The sequence below is a fragment of the Elephas maximus genome, chromosome 3 (assembly GCF_024166365.1).
Source record: "Elephas maximus indicus isolate mEleMax1 chromosome 3, mEleMax1 primary haplotype, whole genome shotgun sequence".
NCBI lineage: Eukaryota > Metazoa > Chordata > Mammalia > Proboscidea > Elephantidae > Elephas > Elephas maximus.
Window position 1 is genome coordinate 63,249,830 of NC_064821.1, and position 20,994 is coordinate 63,270,823.

A 20,994-nucleotide genomic window follows, 5' to 3' on the forward strand; every position below is an offset into this window, starting at 1 on the left:
TCCCTCTTGCCCTCCGCTGGAAGAACTTTCAATGCAGGGGAAGAGAGGGACAACGCACACGTTTATAGACCGCTTTCTAGCACAGGTGGTCCCCAACTTGTGACGTATTGGGGTCACAACAAACTGCACTTATGACCATCTGTTTTTGGGGAGTTTTTTTGTACGTTTTATCATCAGTAACGTGTACTACATACAATGTTTCAGCGCGTAATTTGCAGCTGTTATCATTCTTGGTTGTTCATTCACAGATGTTCAAAGACAAAGATTGGATTTATAAAGATCCTGATAATAAAAGGCAGTAATAATAAAAACTAAACCAAAAAAAAGGGGTATTCAACTTACATCAAAACTGACTTACAATGGAGTCGTCAGAACGGAGCCCCGTCGTTAAGTCTTAAATCGGGGACTACTGTGTGATTACAGGTCATGAAGGAAACAAACAAGGGACTGAGACACTGAGGGAGAACCGCTTTAGCCAGGGTGGTCAGGGATGGCCTCTCGGAAGAGGTGATGTTTTAGCTGGGGCCCGAGGGTTGAAAAGGAGCGTTCCAGGCCGAGGGTACAGCATGGCCAAAGGCCCTGAGGCAATGGATTGTAGGCCAATGGACTGGGAAGAGGCCCCCGTGGGCTGGAGCACAGTGGGTGAGTTGGGGGGGTGGCAGGAAGCGGGCAGGGAGACCTTCAGGGCTGACCTCATGGGCCTGGTGGACCAGGGTTGCTGTTTGCTGCTGTCCGGTTAGCTCCAACTCATGGCAACCCCATGCACAACTGAACAGAACGTTGCTTTATCCTGCGTCATCCTCACAATCACAGCATGTTCAAGTCCACCTTGTAGCCGCTGTGCCAATCCATCTCACCGAGGGGCTGCCTCGCTCTCGGTGGCCCTCTACTTCACCAGATATGATGTCCTCCTCCAGTAGCCTATCCCTCTGGATGACATGACCAGAGCTAGTGAGTCATATAATATTCTAGTGTGATCCATAGTGTTTTCAATGGCTAATTTTCAGAAGTAGATCACCAGGCCTTTCTTCCTTGTTGTTGCTTGCCATCGATTTGATTCCGACTCATGGAGACCCCATGTGAGCACAATAGAACTGTTCCATGGGGTTTCCAAGGCTGTGACCTTTCAGAAACAGATTGCAGGCCTATCTCCTGAGGCGCTGCTGGGTAGGTTCAGACTGCCAGCCTTTCTGCTAGTAGTCGAGCGCTTAACCGTTTGCACCACTCAGGATGCCGCCGTTTCTTAGTCTGTCTTGACCTGGAAGCTCAACTGAAACCTGTCCACCATGGGTGACCCCGCATCACAGCAACGTGCAACACACAGGAACATGCAAGCCGCCGCAGAACAACAAACTGACGGACAGCAGTGAGGGCCAGGTTAGGCGTTTGGATTTGTTCTAGTGCAGGGGAGCCGCTGTGAGTGTAAGCAGAGGTATGGTAGGTCTGATTCATTTTAGACAGATCACTCCAGCGACTGTGTGGAAAAAAGACGGGAGCTCAGGTGGGGTGTGGAGGCCAGAGTGGAAGCAGGGAGACCCATCCAAGGGCTCTTGCTGTCCTCTGTACCAGGCAGGTATCATCAGCTTCTTTTCCAGATGAGGAGGCTGAGCCTCAGAGCGGGGAGGAGACCATCACAGTCCACACTGCTGTCAGCCATGCAGCCGCTGAAGCCTGTGTCTTCAGTTCTTATTGTTTTCTTTCCATGAGTCTCATGTGGCACTCAGACAGGCCACACTTCCCGGCCTCGTTTGTGCAAGCCTGGAAGACCTGCCCCGGAATCTGGAAGCAGTGTGGGCCCTAGGGCACTGTGGATGGGCGGCTGCCCCAGACCTCTCTCCTGGGGGGAAGAGGTAGTAGATGGGAGCTGAGGCTCCTGTGCACCCCATGGGACTCCAGGCCACACGGCAGAACTGGGTTCAGATTCCACCTCTACCATGTCTGTCCCTTCTCTCTGGGCCTCAGTTTTCTCAAATGTCCAATAAGGGGGTTTAACTGGGTGCTCTTCCAGCTCCTCATTCATTCACCCATCACCCACTGAGTCTCTATCAGGTACCCAGCATTGTATTGGGAGTTTATAATCTAGCGAGGGAGACAGTTTCATAAATAAATAATTTAAATAGGCATCTAATCCCTGCCTGAGGGGTGAGGGAGGGCTTCCTGGAAGAGGTGTTGCCTGTGCTGAGTCTTAAAGGGGTGCACGAGTTTGCCTGATGAAGTGTTGGAGGGAGGGCATCCCAGGTAGCAAAGGGAGGATGGGCAGAGGCCGGCAGTGCAGGGACGGGCTGGGGCAAACACTGAATGCAGGTGAGTGGGATGGGATGGGGCATCAGGTGCAAGGCGCTGAAGTTCGAGACATGGATGAATTCCAGTCCTACAGGGACCTGGGAGGGGGGGAGTTTTGCTGAGGAGTTTGGGCTCCCCGTGGGTGATGGGGAGTCATTTTTTTTTTTCTTTTTTTAAATTAGGAGCTTTGTTGTTGTTAGGTGCCATTGAGTTGGCTCTGACTCATGGCGACTTTATGTATGTGTAACAGAACAAAACATTGCCAGGCCCTGCGCCATCTTCACAATCCTTGGTGTGTTTGGTTCCGTTGTTTTGGCTATTGTGACAATCCATCTCACTGAGGGCTTCACTCATTTTCACTGACCATCTAATTTACCAACTATGATGCCCTTTTCTAGCAATTGGTCTTTCCTCATCATGTGTCCAAAGTATGAGAACCAAAGTCTCACCATTCTCGCTTCCAAGGAGCATTCTGGTTGTGTTCCTTCTGAGACTGATTTGTTCGTTTTTTTGGCAGTCCACGGTGTATTCATTACTCTTCACCAACTCCACAATTAGAATGCATCGATTCTTCTTCCATCTTTCTTTTCATTGTCCAGTTTTTGCATGCATATGAGGTGATCACGGCTTGGGTCAGGCACACCTTAGTCATCAAAGTGACATCTTTGCTGAGCTATACTTCACATACCATACAATCCGCCTTTTTGAAGCGTACAATTAAATGTTTTTTGATATATTCACAGAGTTGTGCGACCATCACCCCAATCAATTTTAGAACGTTCCATCACCCCTAAAAGAACCCCTGTACCCGTTAACAGTCACTCCCCTCACCCTCACCCTCCTTAGCCCTGGGCAACCACCAGTCTACCTTCTGTCTCTCTAGATTTGCCTATTCTGGACATTTCGTGTAGATGAAATCGTACACTATGTGACCTTTTGTGTCTGGCGTCTTTCAGGTAGCATGATGTTTTCTAGGTCCATCCATGTAGCATGTATCTAGGTGGAGAATCATTACTTCACTCCTTCTTGTGGCCGATTAATAGTCCTTTGTATGCCACTGTGGATTTTTAAGCGACACAAAAAGGTTTGTACTGTAGAAAGCTGGCTCTGATGGTGGATGGGAGGAGGCAGGATGATGGTGAGGGGCTGAAGGGTAGGTAGGAAGTACCTCCTGGATGCCCGCAGGTGTGGAGGGCAGCAGAGAAGAGCCTGAATGGGGCACTGCTGAGGAGAGGGGACCTGGTAATGGGTTGGCTGCAGGGGGTCAGGGGAGGAGGGAGGAGGGTAAGCAGTTCCTGGTGATGGGGTAGAAAGTGATGCCGCCTCCCATGACAAAGAAGAGCCATGCTGACAGACGCAGAAAAGATGGAATGCCTGGGGGCAGGGCCAGGGTGTGGCTGAGCAGCAGAGATGATGAGGGAAGGCTTCTGGAAGAGGCACTCTGGTGAGTCTGAGAGAGCCAGGCGTGGTGAGGAGGACGGGGCAGCCGGGAAGGAGGTCCAGATGGAGAGACTGGCATGACGTGGAGGTGAGTGAGCAGCCACCCCAGCCGGGCACAAGAAGTGCCACCAGATGGAAGTTGGGTAGGCTCTTGGCCGGAGAGGTAGCCAGGAGGATCCTGGTCTTAGGGCCAAACCCTTTGGCATTAGGATAGTCCTAGACCCCCACAGGTGCCTTGTCCCCCATTCTACAGAGGAGGAAACTGAGGCTCAGAAAGGTGGGCCACTTGACAGAACCCGAGATTACTGTCTGCATGCCTTGACTGCCCCCAGGAGCCCTAGGCAGTGCCAAGGTGGTGGCGCTGCCTCCTCGCCCAGCCAGAAGGGGAAAAGGCTGGTGCTTAAGAAGAAGGTGACAGTGACGGAGGGCGGGAGGACTGGGGGGCCCCAGGGCCAGTGTGGCAGAGCCAAAGGTGCCAGTCCCTGCCTGTTGACACTCAGGAACTTCTGACACTGAGTCACTTAAAGACAATACAGTGTGGGGGTTACGGAGGTAGCCACAGGGATCATGCCTCACTCTGCCCTGTGAGCCAGCCCCACACCCTTGGGAAGCGACTTCACCTCTCTTTGCTTTTGCTCCTCATCTGAAAATGGCAGTGATAACTACCTCCACCACAAGGCTGGGTGAGGCTTATGTGAGCTGAGAGGTATAAAGTGCTTAGAACAGCACTAGAACTTAGTGAATACTCAATAAATGTTAGCCATTTTCCATTTTAGGCTCTGGAGCCCTGGTTTCTCCATCTGTACAATAGGGGGCATAATACCTCTCCAAAGGCACTCACTGAAATCCTCATTGGTGGCACTACAGCCTAGTTGGTTGTGTCAAAGTCTCATCTTTTCCCTCGCCTGGTAGCTCTTTAAGGCCTGGGCTGGGGTTGGCTCTTCCCGAGACACCCATAGCACCTGGTCAGACACCTCAGGCAGGGTGGTTGTCGATTAAGGTGGCTGCCATCTTTGCTGCCTACCTTCTGGAAGCTCACACTGCAAGGCAGGCAAGGTAGTGCAATTTTCTATCCTCCCAGAGAGGCACTTGGCCTTTCAGGGACCAGGGAAATGGTCTTTGGCTTATTTATTGAGGACCGTATACAGTAATCCATGGAAGCTCGAGGATTGCAACCACAGCCTTACCGACCCTGGGCCAGGCACTGTGCTCATTGCCTGTAATCCTCATGGCCACTTTATGGGGTTGATACAGCTCAGAGAGGTCTGGCAACTCGCACAAGGTGACCCAGCAGAAAGGGATAACCAGATAATGGCTCAACACTGCCCTCAATTATTCTAAGCTTTTTCCGCAAGCTAACCAATGTAATTCTCACAATAGATACAATAGTCTCCATTTTCCACATGAGGAAACAGGTTAAGTGACTAGCCCAAGGTCACTCTGCTCTTAAGTGGTAAGGTGGCTCAGCCAGGTAACCTGTGCACTTAACCACTGGGCTCGATTGACCGCTTACTTGCTCTGCTCCCAGAAGAATTTACGGAGCACTTGCTGAGTGCCTGGTTTCGTTCTAAGGACAGGGGATGCAGCTGTGAATCAGATGTGGCTCCAATTCTGGGGAAGCTCAGACCCAGCCAGAAGGCCCCTAGATGAATAATTATGGCAGGGGGTGAAGCGCTCTGAAGCCAAGCGATATAAGCACTGAAGGGGGCAGTGTCTCTGAGGCTGGAGCTGGTTAGGGGTTGGGGAGAAGGGGTTTGCTGAGACTAGAAAACTTGGGGCTGACAAAATGAATTAGAGAAATACATGTTCCCCACTTGGAGTCCCTGTGTGGTACAATGGTTAACGTAGTCGGCTGCTAACTGAAAGGGTAGGGATTCAAGTCCACCCAGAGGCATCTCAGAAGAAAGGCCTGGCAATCTACTTCAAAATCAGCTATTGAAAACTCTGTGGAGCAGTTCTACTCAGACCCACATGTGGTTGTCATGAGTAGAGTCGACTCAACAGCAGCTGGTTATTGGTTATGTTCCCCACTTACATATGAGGAAGCAGATGCCCAGGGAGGTTGAGTCACTTGCTGAAGATCACACAGCACCAGGTACTTGACGGCATGTACTCCAAGTGAGGGACTCTAACCTGCAGATGGTCTGGCCACATTTCATCCCAAGGAGGAACTCACCCGTTATAAAACTCTTCCCCTTCCGTCCTCTCATTTGGCTTCTGCCCTATCCCCCAAGGCATCTCAGCAGAGCTGGAGTCATAAACTCCGTTAGGTGGAAGAAGAAACTGAGGGTGAGGCTGGAAAAGGGACCTTACCCATTCAATAGGAAAATGTGGGTAAAGCTTTTAGCACAGCCCTTGCCACATATAAGGATTAATAAATATAAGCTATCATCATCATAAAAACCAAACTCACTGCCGTCGAGTCGATTCCGACTCATAGCGACCCTAGACGACAAAGTACAACTGCCCCACAGGGTTCCCAGGGCTGTAATCTTTATGGGAGCAGACTGCCACGTCTTTCTCCCACAGAGTGGCTGGTGGGTTCAAACCGTTGATCCTTCTGGTAGCAGCTGAGCTCCTTAACCACTGCACCACCGGGGCTCCTTAGAGGGACCCTAGGCCTCCTGTTTCCTAGCCCAGGGCCAAAGGAAAAGGGAAGGTGGATTTGAATGCATGCCCATCCCCCTAGCTGTAGGTCCTCAGTTTGGAGGAGAAGAAAGTCACAGCCCTGTGCACTGGGAGAACCCAGTTATCCACCCAGATTACTGAATGCTGGCTGAGTGCAAACAGTGCCCTCCTCAGGCCTCCCCTGGTACTGCAGAACCCCTTTATTTTAGTAAATCTGTAAACAGGGACTACATAAACAGCTACAAGGAGCCCTGGTGGCGCAATGGTTAAGCACTCGGCTGCTAACTGAAAGGTCAGTAGTTGGAACCCATCAGCTGTTCCACAGGAGAAAGATGCAGCCGTCTGCTTTCATAAAGATTACAGCCTTGGAAACCCTATGGGGCAGCTCCACTCTGTCCTATAGGGTCGCTCTGAGTCGGAATCGACTTGATAGCAAAGAGTTTCTTGATAACAGCTACACTTACTGGGCGCCTGTAATATAAAAGGCCTCATGCCATGTGCCTTACACACTTATGCCAAATACTCACAATAGGCCCTGCAGAAATGTGCCTTAGAATCATAATTTTACAAAAAAGAAACCTGAGTCAGAATGGTTAAGTCACTTGTCTAGGGCTGCACAACCAATAAATGGTTGAATAGGGACTCAGAGCCAGGTCTGTCTGATTGGAAAGCCAGTGTTGTCTTTGGCTCTACCACATCGCCTCTCTACACACCCCGCCTTGTGCTAGGACTTGTCTTGTCCAATGTTATCACCTCAGTTGTCTGGAACCCAGGAGTCAGGGCCCATAAGCCATTAGTAAGCCAGACTAGGACCCGTGGGTACTGCCCCAGACCTCTTCAGCTGCCCTCCTGACTAGATCAGGATTGATCAGGGAAGCTGTGGCCCAAACAAGCTTGGGTAGGTGAAGTGGAATTGCTAGAGGACCAATCTGAGCCCACAGACAGCTTCAGGGACAAGAAGGTAGACATCCTGGGACCTTCTAGGGCTACAGTGTTGGAGCTTGAGACCCTAAGAGCCTAAGGAAATGGGTTTCCCCAACACTAATGCTGTGTGGGCCCTTGGTGAGGCTGTGTGGCCCTTCCATGAGGCTACATGGGCCCTGCTTAGAGCCTCTGTGAGGCTGCATAGCCCCTCTGTGAGGCTGTGTGGTCTCTCTGTGTGGCTGTGTAGCCCCTCCATGAGGCTGTGTGGCCCCCTCCATGAGGCTGTGTGGCCCCTTTGTGGGGCTGCATGGTCCCTCCATGCTTGTGGCCTCCCCAAGTCCTCGTCTGGTTTCCCGGGTGACTCCCCTTGTCTTCTCTCCCAGGTTGCCCAACTGGAACCTTCAAGGCCAACCAGGGGGATGAAGCCTGCACCCACTGTCCCATCAACAGCCGGACCACTTCAGAAGGGGCCACCAACTGTGTCTGCCGCAACGGCTACTACAGGGCAGACCTGGACCCCCTGGACATGCCCTGCACAAGTAGGTCTCAGAGCCTCTTGAGGGCCACACCTGAACAAGGCTACTCGTGGAAAAGAGCTAGGGTTGGGCGGTTGTCTGGTTATAGCCAGCCTTCCTGAGTGAGGAGCAGCCAACTACCTGGTGGGAAGGGGAATGAAAACTGGTCAGAAAAGGACCATTCTGGGGCAGTCATGCAGCTAACACATAGGCACCATGGAGCTGGCATCTGGCTCCCTTCCCCCTTGTGCTGATCACGTGGAGGATAAAGTCAAGGTCTTGATTCACAAAGGAACAAAGGGGGATGGGAGGCTTGGCAAGAGAAGATTCCACAATGAGGCAGGCTCCCAGGTGGTGTTTGTGGCAGAAAAGACTGCCCAGTGTTCTAACCTGGCAGCAGCTGCCTGAGTCCCAGGCCAAGCTTCTCTAAGAAAAAGGTGACTAAGAGGGCATATTACCCTGTATCAGTCAGGAGTGGCATTCAGCCACAAGTAACAGACAGCTGAGCCCAGTGCCTTAAATCATAAGGATTTATTCTCTCACTTAAAAGGAGCCCAAAGGTAGATAGTGATGGAATAGCATGCTAGCTTCAAGAAGTTCTCTAGGACCTGGCACTTCCTTTCTGCTCTGCCATCCATAGCATGTGGTTTCTATCCTTACATTCACTTCATAGTCCAGCATTGCTGCTGAAGCTCCAGCCATCACACCACCATTCTAATCAGCAGGAAGGAAGAAGGGGAGAAAGGACAAAGGGGCATGCGGCAGCTGTCTGTCTCCCTTTTAAGAAACAGTCCCAACCCACAAATTCTGCTAAATCTCAGTGGTTGGCATTTAATCACAGGGAATCTAGGAAATGTAGTCTTTTGGTTGGACATATTGCCACCCAGAATAAAGTCAGGGTCTGTTGTAAGGAAGAAGGGGCGAACGCATGTTGGAAAGTCGTAATACCAAACACAAAAGGACTGTCCCCAGTAGTAGACATTGAGGAGGTTAGAATACAGGGCAAAAGTTTAAATAGGGGTGCAATAGAGTGAGAGTTATATTCTAGAAACATCTCTCTGGTGGGTGGAGAAAAGAAAGGATTTGGAGAGAAAGCCCTTTGGGAGGCCTGGGCTGGAGCCAGGGCAGTGGGCACAGCTGTCTTGGGGAACAGTGCCCCTGCAGCCCCCACTGACTGGCACCTCTCCCCCTTCCCAGCCATCCCCTCCGCTCCCCAGGCCGTGATCTCCAGCGTCAACGAGACCTCACTCATGCTGGAGTGGACTCCACCCCGTGACTCAGGAGGCCGGGAGGATCTCGTCTACAACATCATCTGTAAGAGCTGCGGCTCGGGCAGGGGGGCCTGCACCCGTTGTGGGGACAACGTGCAGTACGCACCACGCCAGCTGGGCCTGACAGAGCCGCGCATCTACATCAGCGACCTGCTGGCCCACACCCAGTACACCTTCGAGATCCAGGCTGTGAACGGCGTCACCGACCAGAGCCCCTTCTCCCCGCAGTTCGCTTCCGTGAACATCACCACCAACCAAGCAGGTAAGCACTTCAAATGCAGGCTCGGGGTATACCCTGTCATGCTGTGCCAAATGGGTATCCTGCCAGCCCTAATTAAAGACTCCCTCACATCTGTGTAAGGGTTTCTTCTTTTCAAAGGCTTTTCAAGTGATCCAGCCACCTGGGAGAGTAATTGCTCCCTCTCCATTATAGCAGCAATTAGAATAATTGCTACCACTTTTTGAGTACTATCAAGGTAAAAGTTAAGCTGCTATGACAAAAAGACCCAATGTTCAGTGGCTTAAAGAACACAGAAATGTATTTCCTTCTCATGTGATAGTCCAAGGGGTCCCTGGGCAATCCAAATGGTTAACGTGCTTGGCTGCTAACTGAAAGGTGGGAGATTCAAGTCCACCCACAGGTGCCTTGGAAGAAAGGCCTGGTGATCTATTTCTGAAAAATCAGCCACTGAATACCCTGTGGAGCACTTTTCTACTCTGACACGCATGAGGTTGCCATGAGTCAAAAGTGACTCAACGGCAACTGGATTGTACATTTTTTTTTGTAACAGGCCAAAGGTGAAGTTCAGAGCAGGGTAGCTCTGATCCAGCTAGAGACTCAAGGACCCAGATCCTTCTGTCATGTGGTTTCCCCGCGCACCATGCTTTTCTGCGCGGTCAAAGCTGGGCCGTGGGCATGTCTGCGCTGTAACCTGCAAGAAGGGGAAGAGGGAAGACCCAGGGCAACGATAAGGTTCTAAGGTCGGGAGGCAGAAGCATCACCCATCGTGTCTGTGTAGCTTCCATTGGGAAGAGCCTGGCCGCGTGACCTCACCGAGCCCCAAGTGAGGCTGGGAAATGTAACTTCTCAGTCGTCACCCATATGCCTAACTGGTGGCACAATGGTTGAGCACTTGGTTACTAATCAAAAGGTTGGCGGTTCAAACCCACCCAGTGGCTCTGAGGGAGAAAGACCTGGCAATCTGCTTCCATAAAGATTAGAGCCAAGAAAACCCTATAGGGAAGTTCTGCCCTGTCACATGGGGTCACTGTGAATCGGCATCGACTCGACGGCATCCGACAACAGCAAGCCTCCATCACCACAGAAGGATAGGAGACAGATTTTCACAAGTGCTTTCTTTGAGCCTCAGCCCACCCTAGTCTAACTCCAGCAAAACTCTTCTCCCTAAGCTCACCCTAACAATCCTTTCTGTGACCTCACATCTCCCCCTTTCTTCCGCCCTGCTTTTCCTCATAGCACAACTTCTCCAAAGAGTTGCTGCACAATGCAGTCATGCCCCTCCCTCCTGCCTCAACTATCGTTCAGCCCACGCCAGTTGGGCTTCCGGCCCACCTCTCCACCGAGATCACTGTCCTCGGGATCACCTGAGATCCCCGTGTGACCAGGTTCAGGGGACACTTCCTAGAAGGCCCATCATTCTCAGCTCCCCACAACAAGCCCTATAATTGTCCTCTCCTCCCCACTTATAACCCTTTCTTCCCTGGCCCATACTCTGCTGGTTTCCCTCCTATATCCCTGACTGTCCTTTTTCCAGCCCCACCTGCCCCATTTCCTGTTGGAAAGTTGGAACCTCTCAGGTCTCTGCCCAGGCTTCTCACCCTGAGCCATACTCTGCGCCCCATGGCTTCAGCTCCCATCCGCCAGCCTGGACCTCCCCTCTAAATGCCAGACCACGCAGCTAACATCTACTCAACAAGTCCACTTGGATGTTTCACGGGCCTCTAGGGCTTAAACTCAACCCTTGATCACTTTCCCCTGCAAAAAAAAATAAAACCTGTTTCTCCCTCAATTGTGCCCACCTCTGTCAACTCTACCACCATCCACCAGTCCAGGTCAGAGGCCCAGGAGCCGTCATCAGCTCCTACCTCTCCCTCAGCCCGTATCTCTTCAGTCACCAAGACCTTTGATTTCACATCCTTAATGCCTTTCCCAACTGTCACTCCATCTCACCACCTCTGCCATAGCTTAGGACCTCTTTGTCTTTTTTTTGAACCACCATCAACCACATGTGATAAGGCACTGGTAGTTCCGTGGTAGAATTCTTGCCTCTCATGCTGGAGACCTAGGTTCGATTCCTGGCCAATACACCTCAGGCGCAGCCACCACTCATTTGTCAACGGTGGCTTACGTGTTGCTATCACGCTGAACAAGGTTGAGGGGAGCTTCCGAACTAAGATGGACTAGGACCTGGCAACCTATTTTCAAGAATCAGCCAAAGAAAATCTTATGGATCACAACTGAGCACTGCTTGATCCCCAGGTTCTGTTGTGCATGGGATCAGCATGAGTCAGGAGCTAACAACAACATCTAACACATATCTGCCTCTTTGGCCTCCTTTCCCTCTCTGGCTCTGTAATCTGTCCTTCTCACTGTTGGCGACTGGGACATTTCTCAAATGTTAATCTGGCAAGGTCACTCCTCCACTCCCTCTTCAGTGTAAAGTTTGAGCCCCTTGGTCCAGCATTCAAGGCTCCTCATGGGTCACGCCCAGCTTAACTTTACAACATTGGCCACTCTACCCCATGCTCCCGTTCCCCAAACACACCAGCCCTTCTTGCCCTGGGGTCTTTTCTTGTGCTGTATTCATGCATCTGTGCTTTACATGAATAATCCCTCGGACTCCCCAACTGAGCCGACCCGGACCTCAGCACTTGCTGCCCACATCATCACCTCTGCTCACTCCTCTATCCCCTCTCTAGACTGTGAGCTGCTTGAGGATGGGGGCTGTGTCTCACTCAGCTCCGTGTCTCTGGTGCCCTGCCCTGGTTGAGGGTGCTCCCCATGCATTACCTCATTGTATCCCCTGATCTCCCTGAGAAAGAGGCATTCGTGTCCCCATTTCACAGATGACTCTCAGAGAAGTTGAGTTACAAATCCAGGCAGGGTGAGAGGTAGGGATTGACCTAGGTCTAATGGATTCCAGTGGTTGGGCAAAGTCCAAGGTGTGTCTAAGGAACCTTGAGTATGACTGTGTGTCTGATTGCTCGTGGGAGTCTGCATAAGTGTGAGAATGTGTGGATATGTCATTGTGTGTGTTTGGGCAACCGTGTGTTTGTGATCATGTGTGATCTCATGTGGCTTGGAATGTGTACAGCCATTTGTGGGCATGGATGTGACTGAATCTAAGAGGTCCAGAGGGGAGGGGACGTGTGTGTATTTGAACATGAATTGGTATGTATGTCTGAGTGTGGCTGTGTGCGTGCATGTGTGTGTTTGTGTCTGAGAAACAGTATGGTTTTTTGTGTAAAAGTTTGTGGTGTTCCTGTGGCTGAGAGGACATCTGTGAGTGTGTGGGGCATTGAAGCCTCACTCAGATTGGGGGCCCGATAGAGCTGACTGGAGGTGGGCAAGGTGAGAGAACCCTCCAGAGCCAGCAGAGGTTGGTGAAGACACCTAAGATATTAGCACCTCTGGTATGAAATCTGTCGAGCTCTGAGCTGGGGAAGCCCAGACTCCCAACGGGGGTGGAAGAGGAGAACTCTCTTCAGCTGAGCTAAGTTTCAATCCCCCAGAGCCTTGGGAGCCCTTTCCCTAACTGTAGGGGCTTCTCTGCATCCATCTGGGAGCCTTGAGAGTAGAGCTGCCTGCTCGAAGAGCCTCGGCCTGTTAGCAGCAAGTGGCTCCTGGTGAAGTCTGGAGCTAGAAGTCTCCAGGGAGTGAAGTATGGAAGGGAGGGGCTTCCAGAGAGCAGAGGTGCAGGGGAACCCTCAGAACGGAAAGACCGAAGCAGTGAGAAATGAGGCCTGGGCTAAAAGCAGAGCACCTGGGTTCGAATCACAGCTTTGCCATTTATTTGCCGTGTGACCTTAGTGTACTAGTCAGCTATTTCTGCAATAGTGCTGTGTAACAAAAATGCTCCACAAACAGCAACAAGCAAACACAACCACAAACATGTATTTTTTCAGTCGCAATGGGTGAGTGAGTCTACGGTTCAGCTGAGGCTCAGCTAATCTTGGCTGGGCTTTCTGTGCTGGGTGGACTCCAGAATGTGGGTTGGGTTCAGTCTATCAGTGTGCCTCCTCATTGTCCTTAGGCCAGCAGCCACCTCAGGCTTGTTTCCCTCGTGGTGACTGGCAGGAGCAGTGGCCACGCCAGCACATTTAAAGCCTCTGCTTGGGGTCCAGCCACTTACATCGTATGGGCCAAAGCAAGTCCCATGGCCAAGCCCAGCCTCAGTTGTTCTCTGCCCACATTGGCAGACCCTGCACAGTTACTTGGCAAAGGGTGTGGGTGCATAATCCTGTTATAAGGGAGGAAGAACTAGGATCATTAATCCCATCTACCACACTTATGAAAATCACTTTCTCCCTTTGGGCCTCAATTTCCCCACCAAAATGTTTATCAGAATTACAGTAAAACCTGCAAAAGCCAGAACCTGTGTAAGGCCGAATCCTGTCAGAGAAGGAAAACGCAAATATTTTCCACTAATAGAGACTGATAGAAAATGCACCCTGTCAAAGGCAGAAAACTTGCAAGACCCAGAAAAACAAGGCAGCCCCATCAAGTTCCGGCTCTCACAGGTTTCACTGTATATGGAAGATCTCCCAGGACACGGGTTCCTGGACCCCACCCCAGACCTGCTGAATCAGAACCCCAAGAGTGGGTCCTGGGAATCTGTATTTTTAACAAGTGACTCAGGCATTTCTTATCATCAGATAAACTTGGAAAACTCAGGTCTGAGTGAGTCTAAGCCCCCTTAAGCCCTCGAAGCCCTGAGGCTTTCTGGATCCTAACAACCGTTTCTCCCTCATCTTTGTTCCAAGCCCCTTGACAAGCCCCACTCTCTCAGGGATGCTCAGAGTTCAGCTGGGAGCTGAGTAGCCATGCCACGCCCCTGCCCCATTATGCCACTTTGCCAGATAAGGAAACTTAGGCCCAGAGAACAAAAAAAGAAGAAAAAAAAACCCAAACCCATTGCTGTCAAGTCAATTCCAACTCATAGCAACCTTACAGGACAGAGTAGAACTGCCCCAGAGAGGCAGAGTCGTTTAGGCAAAGACCCTCTACTAGGTGGCTTCAACTGGATTTAAACCCAGGAACATGTGACTCCAAGTCTAGACTGGAGAAGACACAGGTCCTGTTCTTGAGGGTTTATGCCCTGGTCAGGGCATAAGCAACATCATGATAAATGGAGAAAAGATTGAAATTGCCAAGGATTTCATTTCACATGCGTCCACAGTCAATGCCTATGGAAGCAGCAGTCAAGAAATCCGATGAAGACCAGGCTTGCTGGTCTAACAGAGACTAGAGGAACTCCCTAGACTATGGCCCCCAGACATCCTGCTAACCCAGAACTGAGGCCATTCCCAAAGCCCACTTTTCAGCCAAAGATTAGACAGGCCTATAAAACAAACGGCAACACGTGTAAGGAACATGCTTCTTAGTTCAATCACGTATACAAGACCAAATGGGCAACTCCTGCCCAAAGGCAAGATGAGAAGGCAGGAAAGGACAGGAAAACTAGACAAGTGGACACGGGGAATCTGGGGTGCAAAAGGAGGGGAGTACTGACACATTGTGAGGATTGCGACCAATGTCATAAAACAATTTGTGCATAAATGTTTGAATGAGGAACTAATTTGTGCTGTAAACTTTCAACTAAAACACAATAAAATTTTTAAAAATCAAACGACATACTGCATCGGGCAAATCTGCTGCAAAAGACCTCTTTAAAGTGTTAAAAAGCAAAGATGTCACTTTGAGGACTAAGGTGCATCTGACCCAAGCCATGGTGTTTTCTGTTGCCTGATATGCAATGCAAAAGCTGGACAGTGAATAAGGAAGACCAAAGAAGAATTGATGCCTTTGAATTATGGTGTTGATGAAGAATATTGAACATACCGTGGACTACCAGAAGAACGGACAAATCTGTCTTGGAAGAAGTACAGCCAGAATGCTCCTTAGAAGCAAGAATGATAAGGCTTCATCTCACATACTTCAGACATTTTATCAGGAGGGATCAGTCCCTGAAGAAGGATATCATACTTGGTAAAGTAGAGGGCCAATGAAAAGGAGGAAGACCCTCAACAAGATGGATTGACACATCGGCTGCAACAACGGGCTCAAACACAGCAATGATTGTGAGGATGGCTTAGGACCAGGCAGTGTTTTGTTCTATTGTACATAGGGTCACTATGAGTTGGAACCAGCCCCATGGCACCTAACAACAACAGGGAGATGAGACACAACACAGAGTCTGCATGTAAGATGGCATAAATGAGGGCCCAAGGAGGGACTCAAGGAGGGGAGGGAGATCATGGGCAGGAATGGTAGTTAATGTCTGAGAAATGGGAGAAGGGCATGTCATGGAAGGCTTCCCGGAAGAGGAGGCAATTAAGCTTGCCTTTGAAGAGTGAAGTGAATTTCAACAAACAGAAATAGAGTTGTGCAAGAAGGAAGGCATCCCAGGTAGAAAGAGGTGGAGGAGGCAGGCTGGAGGAGGGTCCTCCTTTCTATTCCTCCTGAACACCAGGCCACTCTGCACAGGGAACTTTGCACGTGCTGTTCCCTCTGCCTGGGATGCTTTTCCGCCCACTCTTTCTTCAGATTTTAGCTCATGTTCATGGACATTCCTGGCTTGGTCAGATGCCACACCCCGGCACATGGCCCTCCAGGTCCCACAGTTGAGATTTTAGCCTTATGTCTTGGTCTTGGAAACCCTGGAGGTGTAGTGGTTATGTACCATGGCTGCTAACCAAAAGGTCGGCAGTTCGAATCCACCAGGTGCTCCTTGGAAACTCTACGGGGCAGTTCTACTCTGTCCTATAAGGTTGCTATGAGTCAGAATCGACTCGACGGCAATGGGTTTGGTTTTGGTTCTGTCTCCCTGTCTCTCTCCCTCCACCATCACCACATGGTGGCATGGAACAGGTCTGCTTTTTCCTACTGTGGTTTTCCCAGCACTTAGAGCAGTGCACACCACAGTGAATGCTCAGTGAAGAGTTGTGGAAGGTTCTGAGAAGTGTGGAGTGAGGCAGGCTGTGGAGAAATGTGATAAGGCTAGAAGACAAGGCTGGGGACTTGGTTTCTAGACAAGCACATTCAGTGGTTGGTTTTAAACAGACCCTAAAATTTAATATGTAAATATCTAGCTCATTGCCTTAAAAGGAAAAAGTATTTCTTTGGGGCAAGTGACTGGGCCTTGCTTGCAATCCCTTGGCTTCCACCACGGCCAGAGCTGTCTTCTGACTTCATAAAGCCGTCACGCAGCCTTCTAGCCACACTCTGCCTCTCCAGAACGCCGTTCCACCCTATAGTCACAAGTCGAGCTTAAGGCCCCCCAGAGGAAGGAGGCTGGCCTGGGTTGCATATCCCCACTCGAAAGATGAAGAAACAAACCGAAGGAGGTTAAGCAACTTGCCCAGGGTCACTCAGCTGGCAAGTGACCCACTTAGGATTCAGGCTGTCCAGAGTCTGTGGTCTTAGCCACACTGCCGTTCAACACAAACAGTACGACTCCAGAGGGGGACAGGAGGGAGGGAGCTCCTGAGGGTGGGCGGCCAGAGGGGCCTCTGAGGAGCTGACATTTAAGCTGAAATCCGCTGACAAGGAGGAGACAGCTATGCAGACATGGGGAAGGGGTGTCAGCATTTCAGCCACACCAGTCTCGTCCCCAAGGGCTCTCTCCAGTACTCTTGGCCGCCCTCCAGGGCTGCTCCGGACACTGCTTAAGCCCTTCAGGATCTCACACTGAGCAAGCTCTAAACAGTGTTACCTGGTTCCGGAGGGGGTGGGAAGAGGTGGGAAAGGCTTGGGCTTTGGAATCAGGCAGATGAACCTGACTTTGAATCAAGCTTGGCCAGTTGCCAGTACATGGCTTTGGACACGTCACTTTGTCCTCCTCTGATCGCATCTTCCTCGTGGGTATTTTCACCCCCTCCTTGCAGGATCACTGTGAGGATTTGAGCTAATGCATGCAAGGTGCCTCATATATTGTCTCGTCCATACAGAGTAGGCATTCAAAACACAGAGGTCATTCTGTAATCATTCCAGCCAAAATAATGGCTCACGTTTGTCTCCTGCTTACTATGTGCCAGGCAGTGTTCTAAGCTCTTGGTGGTTAACCCTCACAACAACACTATGAGGTAGGTCCTATCATTATCGTGTTTTATAGGTAAGGAAACAGGTCCCTGGGTGGCACAAACAGTTTGCACTCAGATGCTAATTGGAAGGCCGGTGGTTCAAACCTACCCAGCAGTGCCAAGGAAGAAAGGCCTGGAGATCTGCTTCTATAAAGATTAACCGGTTGTCGTTGAGTTAATTCTGACTCATAGCAACCCTATAGGACAGAGTAGAACTGCCCCATAGGGTTTTCTAGGTTGTAATCTTTATGGATGCAGACTGCCACATCTTTCTCTCAAGGAATGGCTGGTGGGTTTGAACCAATGACCTTTGGGTTAGCAGCCAAGCACTTAACCACTGCACCACTTGGTCTCCTGCCTGTAAAGAGTAAGTACAGCCAAGAAAACCCCATGAAGCTCAGTTCTACTCTATAACACATGGAGTCACCATGAGTTGGAATCGACTTGATGGCAGTGGGTTTGGTTTGATTTATAGGTAAGGAAAGAGAGGCACTGAGAGTTAAGTGACTTGCCTGCGGTCACACAGTGAGTCGGTGGCAGAGCCTGAATAATGACATCGCTGCATACTCAGGGACCAGTGTGGGCAAGATCATGCCTTCTGCAGAGGTGGGGTGGCCTGGGTGTCCACAGCCTTCAGGGCTACTTGTAATGAGCAGTAGATTGACCAATTAGAAAGCTTTCTTGTCCCCATGTCCTAGCTGGTTATGTGGGAGAAAAGGCATCAGTGCTCTACCCTTGTCCCAGCACAGCCTTTTCCAAGCTATGTGACTGAAACCAAAAACCAAACCAAACCCAGTGCCGTCGAGTCAATTCCGACTCATAGTGACCCTATAGGACAGAGCAGAACTCCCCTATAGAGTTTCCAAGGAGCGCCTGGCAGATTCGAACTGCCAACCCTTTGGTTAGCAGCCGTAGCACTTAACCACTACGCCACCAGGGTTTCCACTATGTGACTAGGATACATAAAAACCAAAAAAACAAAACCCGTTGCCATCAAGTCAATTCCAACTCATAGTGACCCTATAGGACGGAGTAGAACTGCCCCACAGGGTTTCCAAGGAGTGCCTGGTGGATTTGAACTGCCGATATTTTTTTTTTTTTTTCTGGTTAGCAGCTGTAGCTCTTAACCACTATGCCGCCAGGGTTTCCAACCAGGCTGCATAGGAAACCTTATTTCTCCGAGCCACAGTTTCCTTATCTGCAAAATGGGCATTTATTATCCTAGCTTTGCCAGAGAGTTGCAGGATTAGCAACAATGTACACATGGCACATAGTAGGTAGGCAATACATGGCAGCTAGGCTTAAGATAGAGGACAGTGGTGGGTCAGTGGGAGATTCCATGCAGGAGACCTGGATTCGAATCGTGACCAATCCACCTCATTCACAGCCACCGCCTGTCTGTCAGTGTTGCTATGATGCTGAACAGGTTTCTGTGGAGTTGCCAGACTAAGACAGACTAGGAAGAAACGCCTGACAATTTACTTCTGAGAATCAGCCAGTGAAAACCCTATGGATCCCAACAGCCTAATCTATAACCGATGATGGGGGTCAGGTGGCGTTTCATTCCGTTGTGCATGGGGTCACCATGGTTCAGGGGCTGACTTGACACCAGCTAACAACAGCAGGCTTACGCTGAAACCAGAAGTTTCCTTCTGCTGCCATATAAATTATCACAAACTTCGAGGCGTAAAACAACAGCCATTTGTTATTTTACAGTTTTGTATGCCGGAATTCTCACTGGGCTAAAATCAAGATGGCGTTGGGGCTGCGTTCCTTCCTGGAAGCTCCCCTAGACGATCCATTTCTTGCTTGTTGGGTTTGTTGGCAGAATTCAGTTCCATGTAATCATAGGATTGTGGTCTCCATTTCCATGCTGTCAGTGGGGATGGCCCTTAGCTCCTAGAGGCCTCTCTCCCAACCTGGCACCTGGTCTCCCTACATCTCCGAAACAGCAACAGGGTGGTGAATCCTTCCCAGGCTGTAGCACTCTGGTTCTCTGACTCTCAGCTGGGAAGGACTCATGTGATGAGACTGGATCTACCTAGATAGTCCAAGATTATTAACATGTGCGCCCTGGTAGTTCAATCGTTGCGCACTCAGCTACTAACCAAAAGGTTGTTGGTTCAAACTCATCCAGCAGCTCCATGAGAGAAAAAACTAAAGATCTTCTCCCATCAACATTACAGCCTAGAAAACCCTGTGTGGGGGGCAGTTCTACTACATGGCATGGGGTCACTCTGAGTCGGAATCAACTTGATGGCCCCTAACAACAACCGTAATCACATCTGCAAAGTCCCTTTTGCCATGTAACCTAACATACTTAGAGATTCTGGCTATTTGGACATGGCTGTCTTTGGGGTTGGCCGTTATTCTGCCTGTCACAAATAGTAGCGTGAGTCAAATCAAAGCAGGTCGGCGCTGCAGGGGCCTCGGAGTTCATCTACTGCAACCACCTTCTCTTACAGATAAGAAAACTGAGACCCAGAGAGTTCCCATGTGGCTGCCCAACTTCACACAGCAGGTCCTTGGCAGAGCCGGTCTCCAACACCCTGGCCAGGTCTCTGTCCATGACACCACTCCACGTGGCTTTCTCGTGGAAAGACTTTCAACTTTCCAAAGCCCTTTCTGCCACCCGTGTTCTCCTCTGATCCTCCCGCCCTCCTGTGAGGCGGGCACACAATGGCTCAGTCTCTGGAACTGTCGTGAACATGTACTCACCTACTTCTCTCCCAGGGGGTCAAGGGGATCAGAGAGACATGGGCCAGGAGAGCCCCCAGTGAGGCTCAGGCCTGGGGAGAGAGAGAGAAGGAGAGGACATTTCCCTCCCCAGACCAAGCCCTCCACATGCATGCATCCTCCTCTTTGATCCTCCCGAGCTTCTGCAGGGAAGCCATTGCCAGCCTCCGGTATCAGTTAAGGTTGGGTTGGCTGCATATAACGGGAGGAAAGATAGCAGATAGCCGCTGTCACAGTAATGTTATTTAACAATCAACCACAAAACCAACGGTGTAAAACAAGAAGCATTTATCGAGCTTACGAGTCTCCAGGTCAGTTGGGTGGTTGCTCTCATCTTGGCAGGCACGTTCATAGGTTTGCAGTCTGTCTTCTGTGGGTCGCTCAGCAGCTCTTTGGATTTTGGCGGAGCTCTGTCCTGTGTTTGGGGGTTGACTACTGACAGCTGGTCTGGAATCGCCTTGGCTGGGACAACTAGGGTGACAACTCTGCTCCCCATGTCTCATTCTCCAGCAGGTCAGTCCAGGCATATTCTCACGGCAACTCCGGAGGACCAAGACAGCAAGCAGATCTGTACAAGAGCTTTTCCAGCCTCACTTACACCATGTTTGCTTATATTCCACTGGTCAAAGCAAATCACATGGTTAAGCCCAGAGTCAGAGAGGGGGGGGCTATACAAGTTATAGGGCGAAGGATACAGAAACAGGGAGGCCATTAATACAACCAGTCTACCATAGTGGCTTAGACGTAAAAGACATCTGAAGTTAGGAGTTATGGCAACCTCGTGGAATCATCAGGGATCCAGGTTTTTCAGCACACAGCTTCTTGCCCATATGGTCCAAGGTGGTTGCAAGAGCCCCAGTCATCACCTCTACATC

At 50.4% G+C, this 20,994-nt stretch overlaps 1 protein-coding gene across 2 annotated transcripts in view; it reads left to right on the forward strand.

The window, feature by feature from the left end:
* EPHB2 (EPH receptor B2) overlaps positions 1–20,994 on the forward strand; it is a 228,142-nt gene that overhangs the window by 166,466 nt on the left and 40,682 nt on the right. For both annotated transcript variants that reach the window (XM_049878222.1, XM_049878223.1), the window contains exons 4-5: positions 7,659–7,814; positions 8,988–9,323. In XM_049878222.1, coding sequence (XP_049734179.1) covers positions 7,659–7,814; positions 8,988–9,323 — 492 coding nt within the window. The remainder of the gene's footprint in view (positions 1–7,658; positions 7,815–8,987; positions 9,324–20,994) is intronic.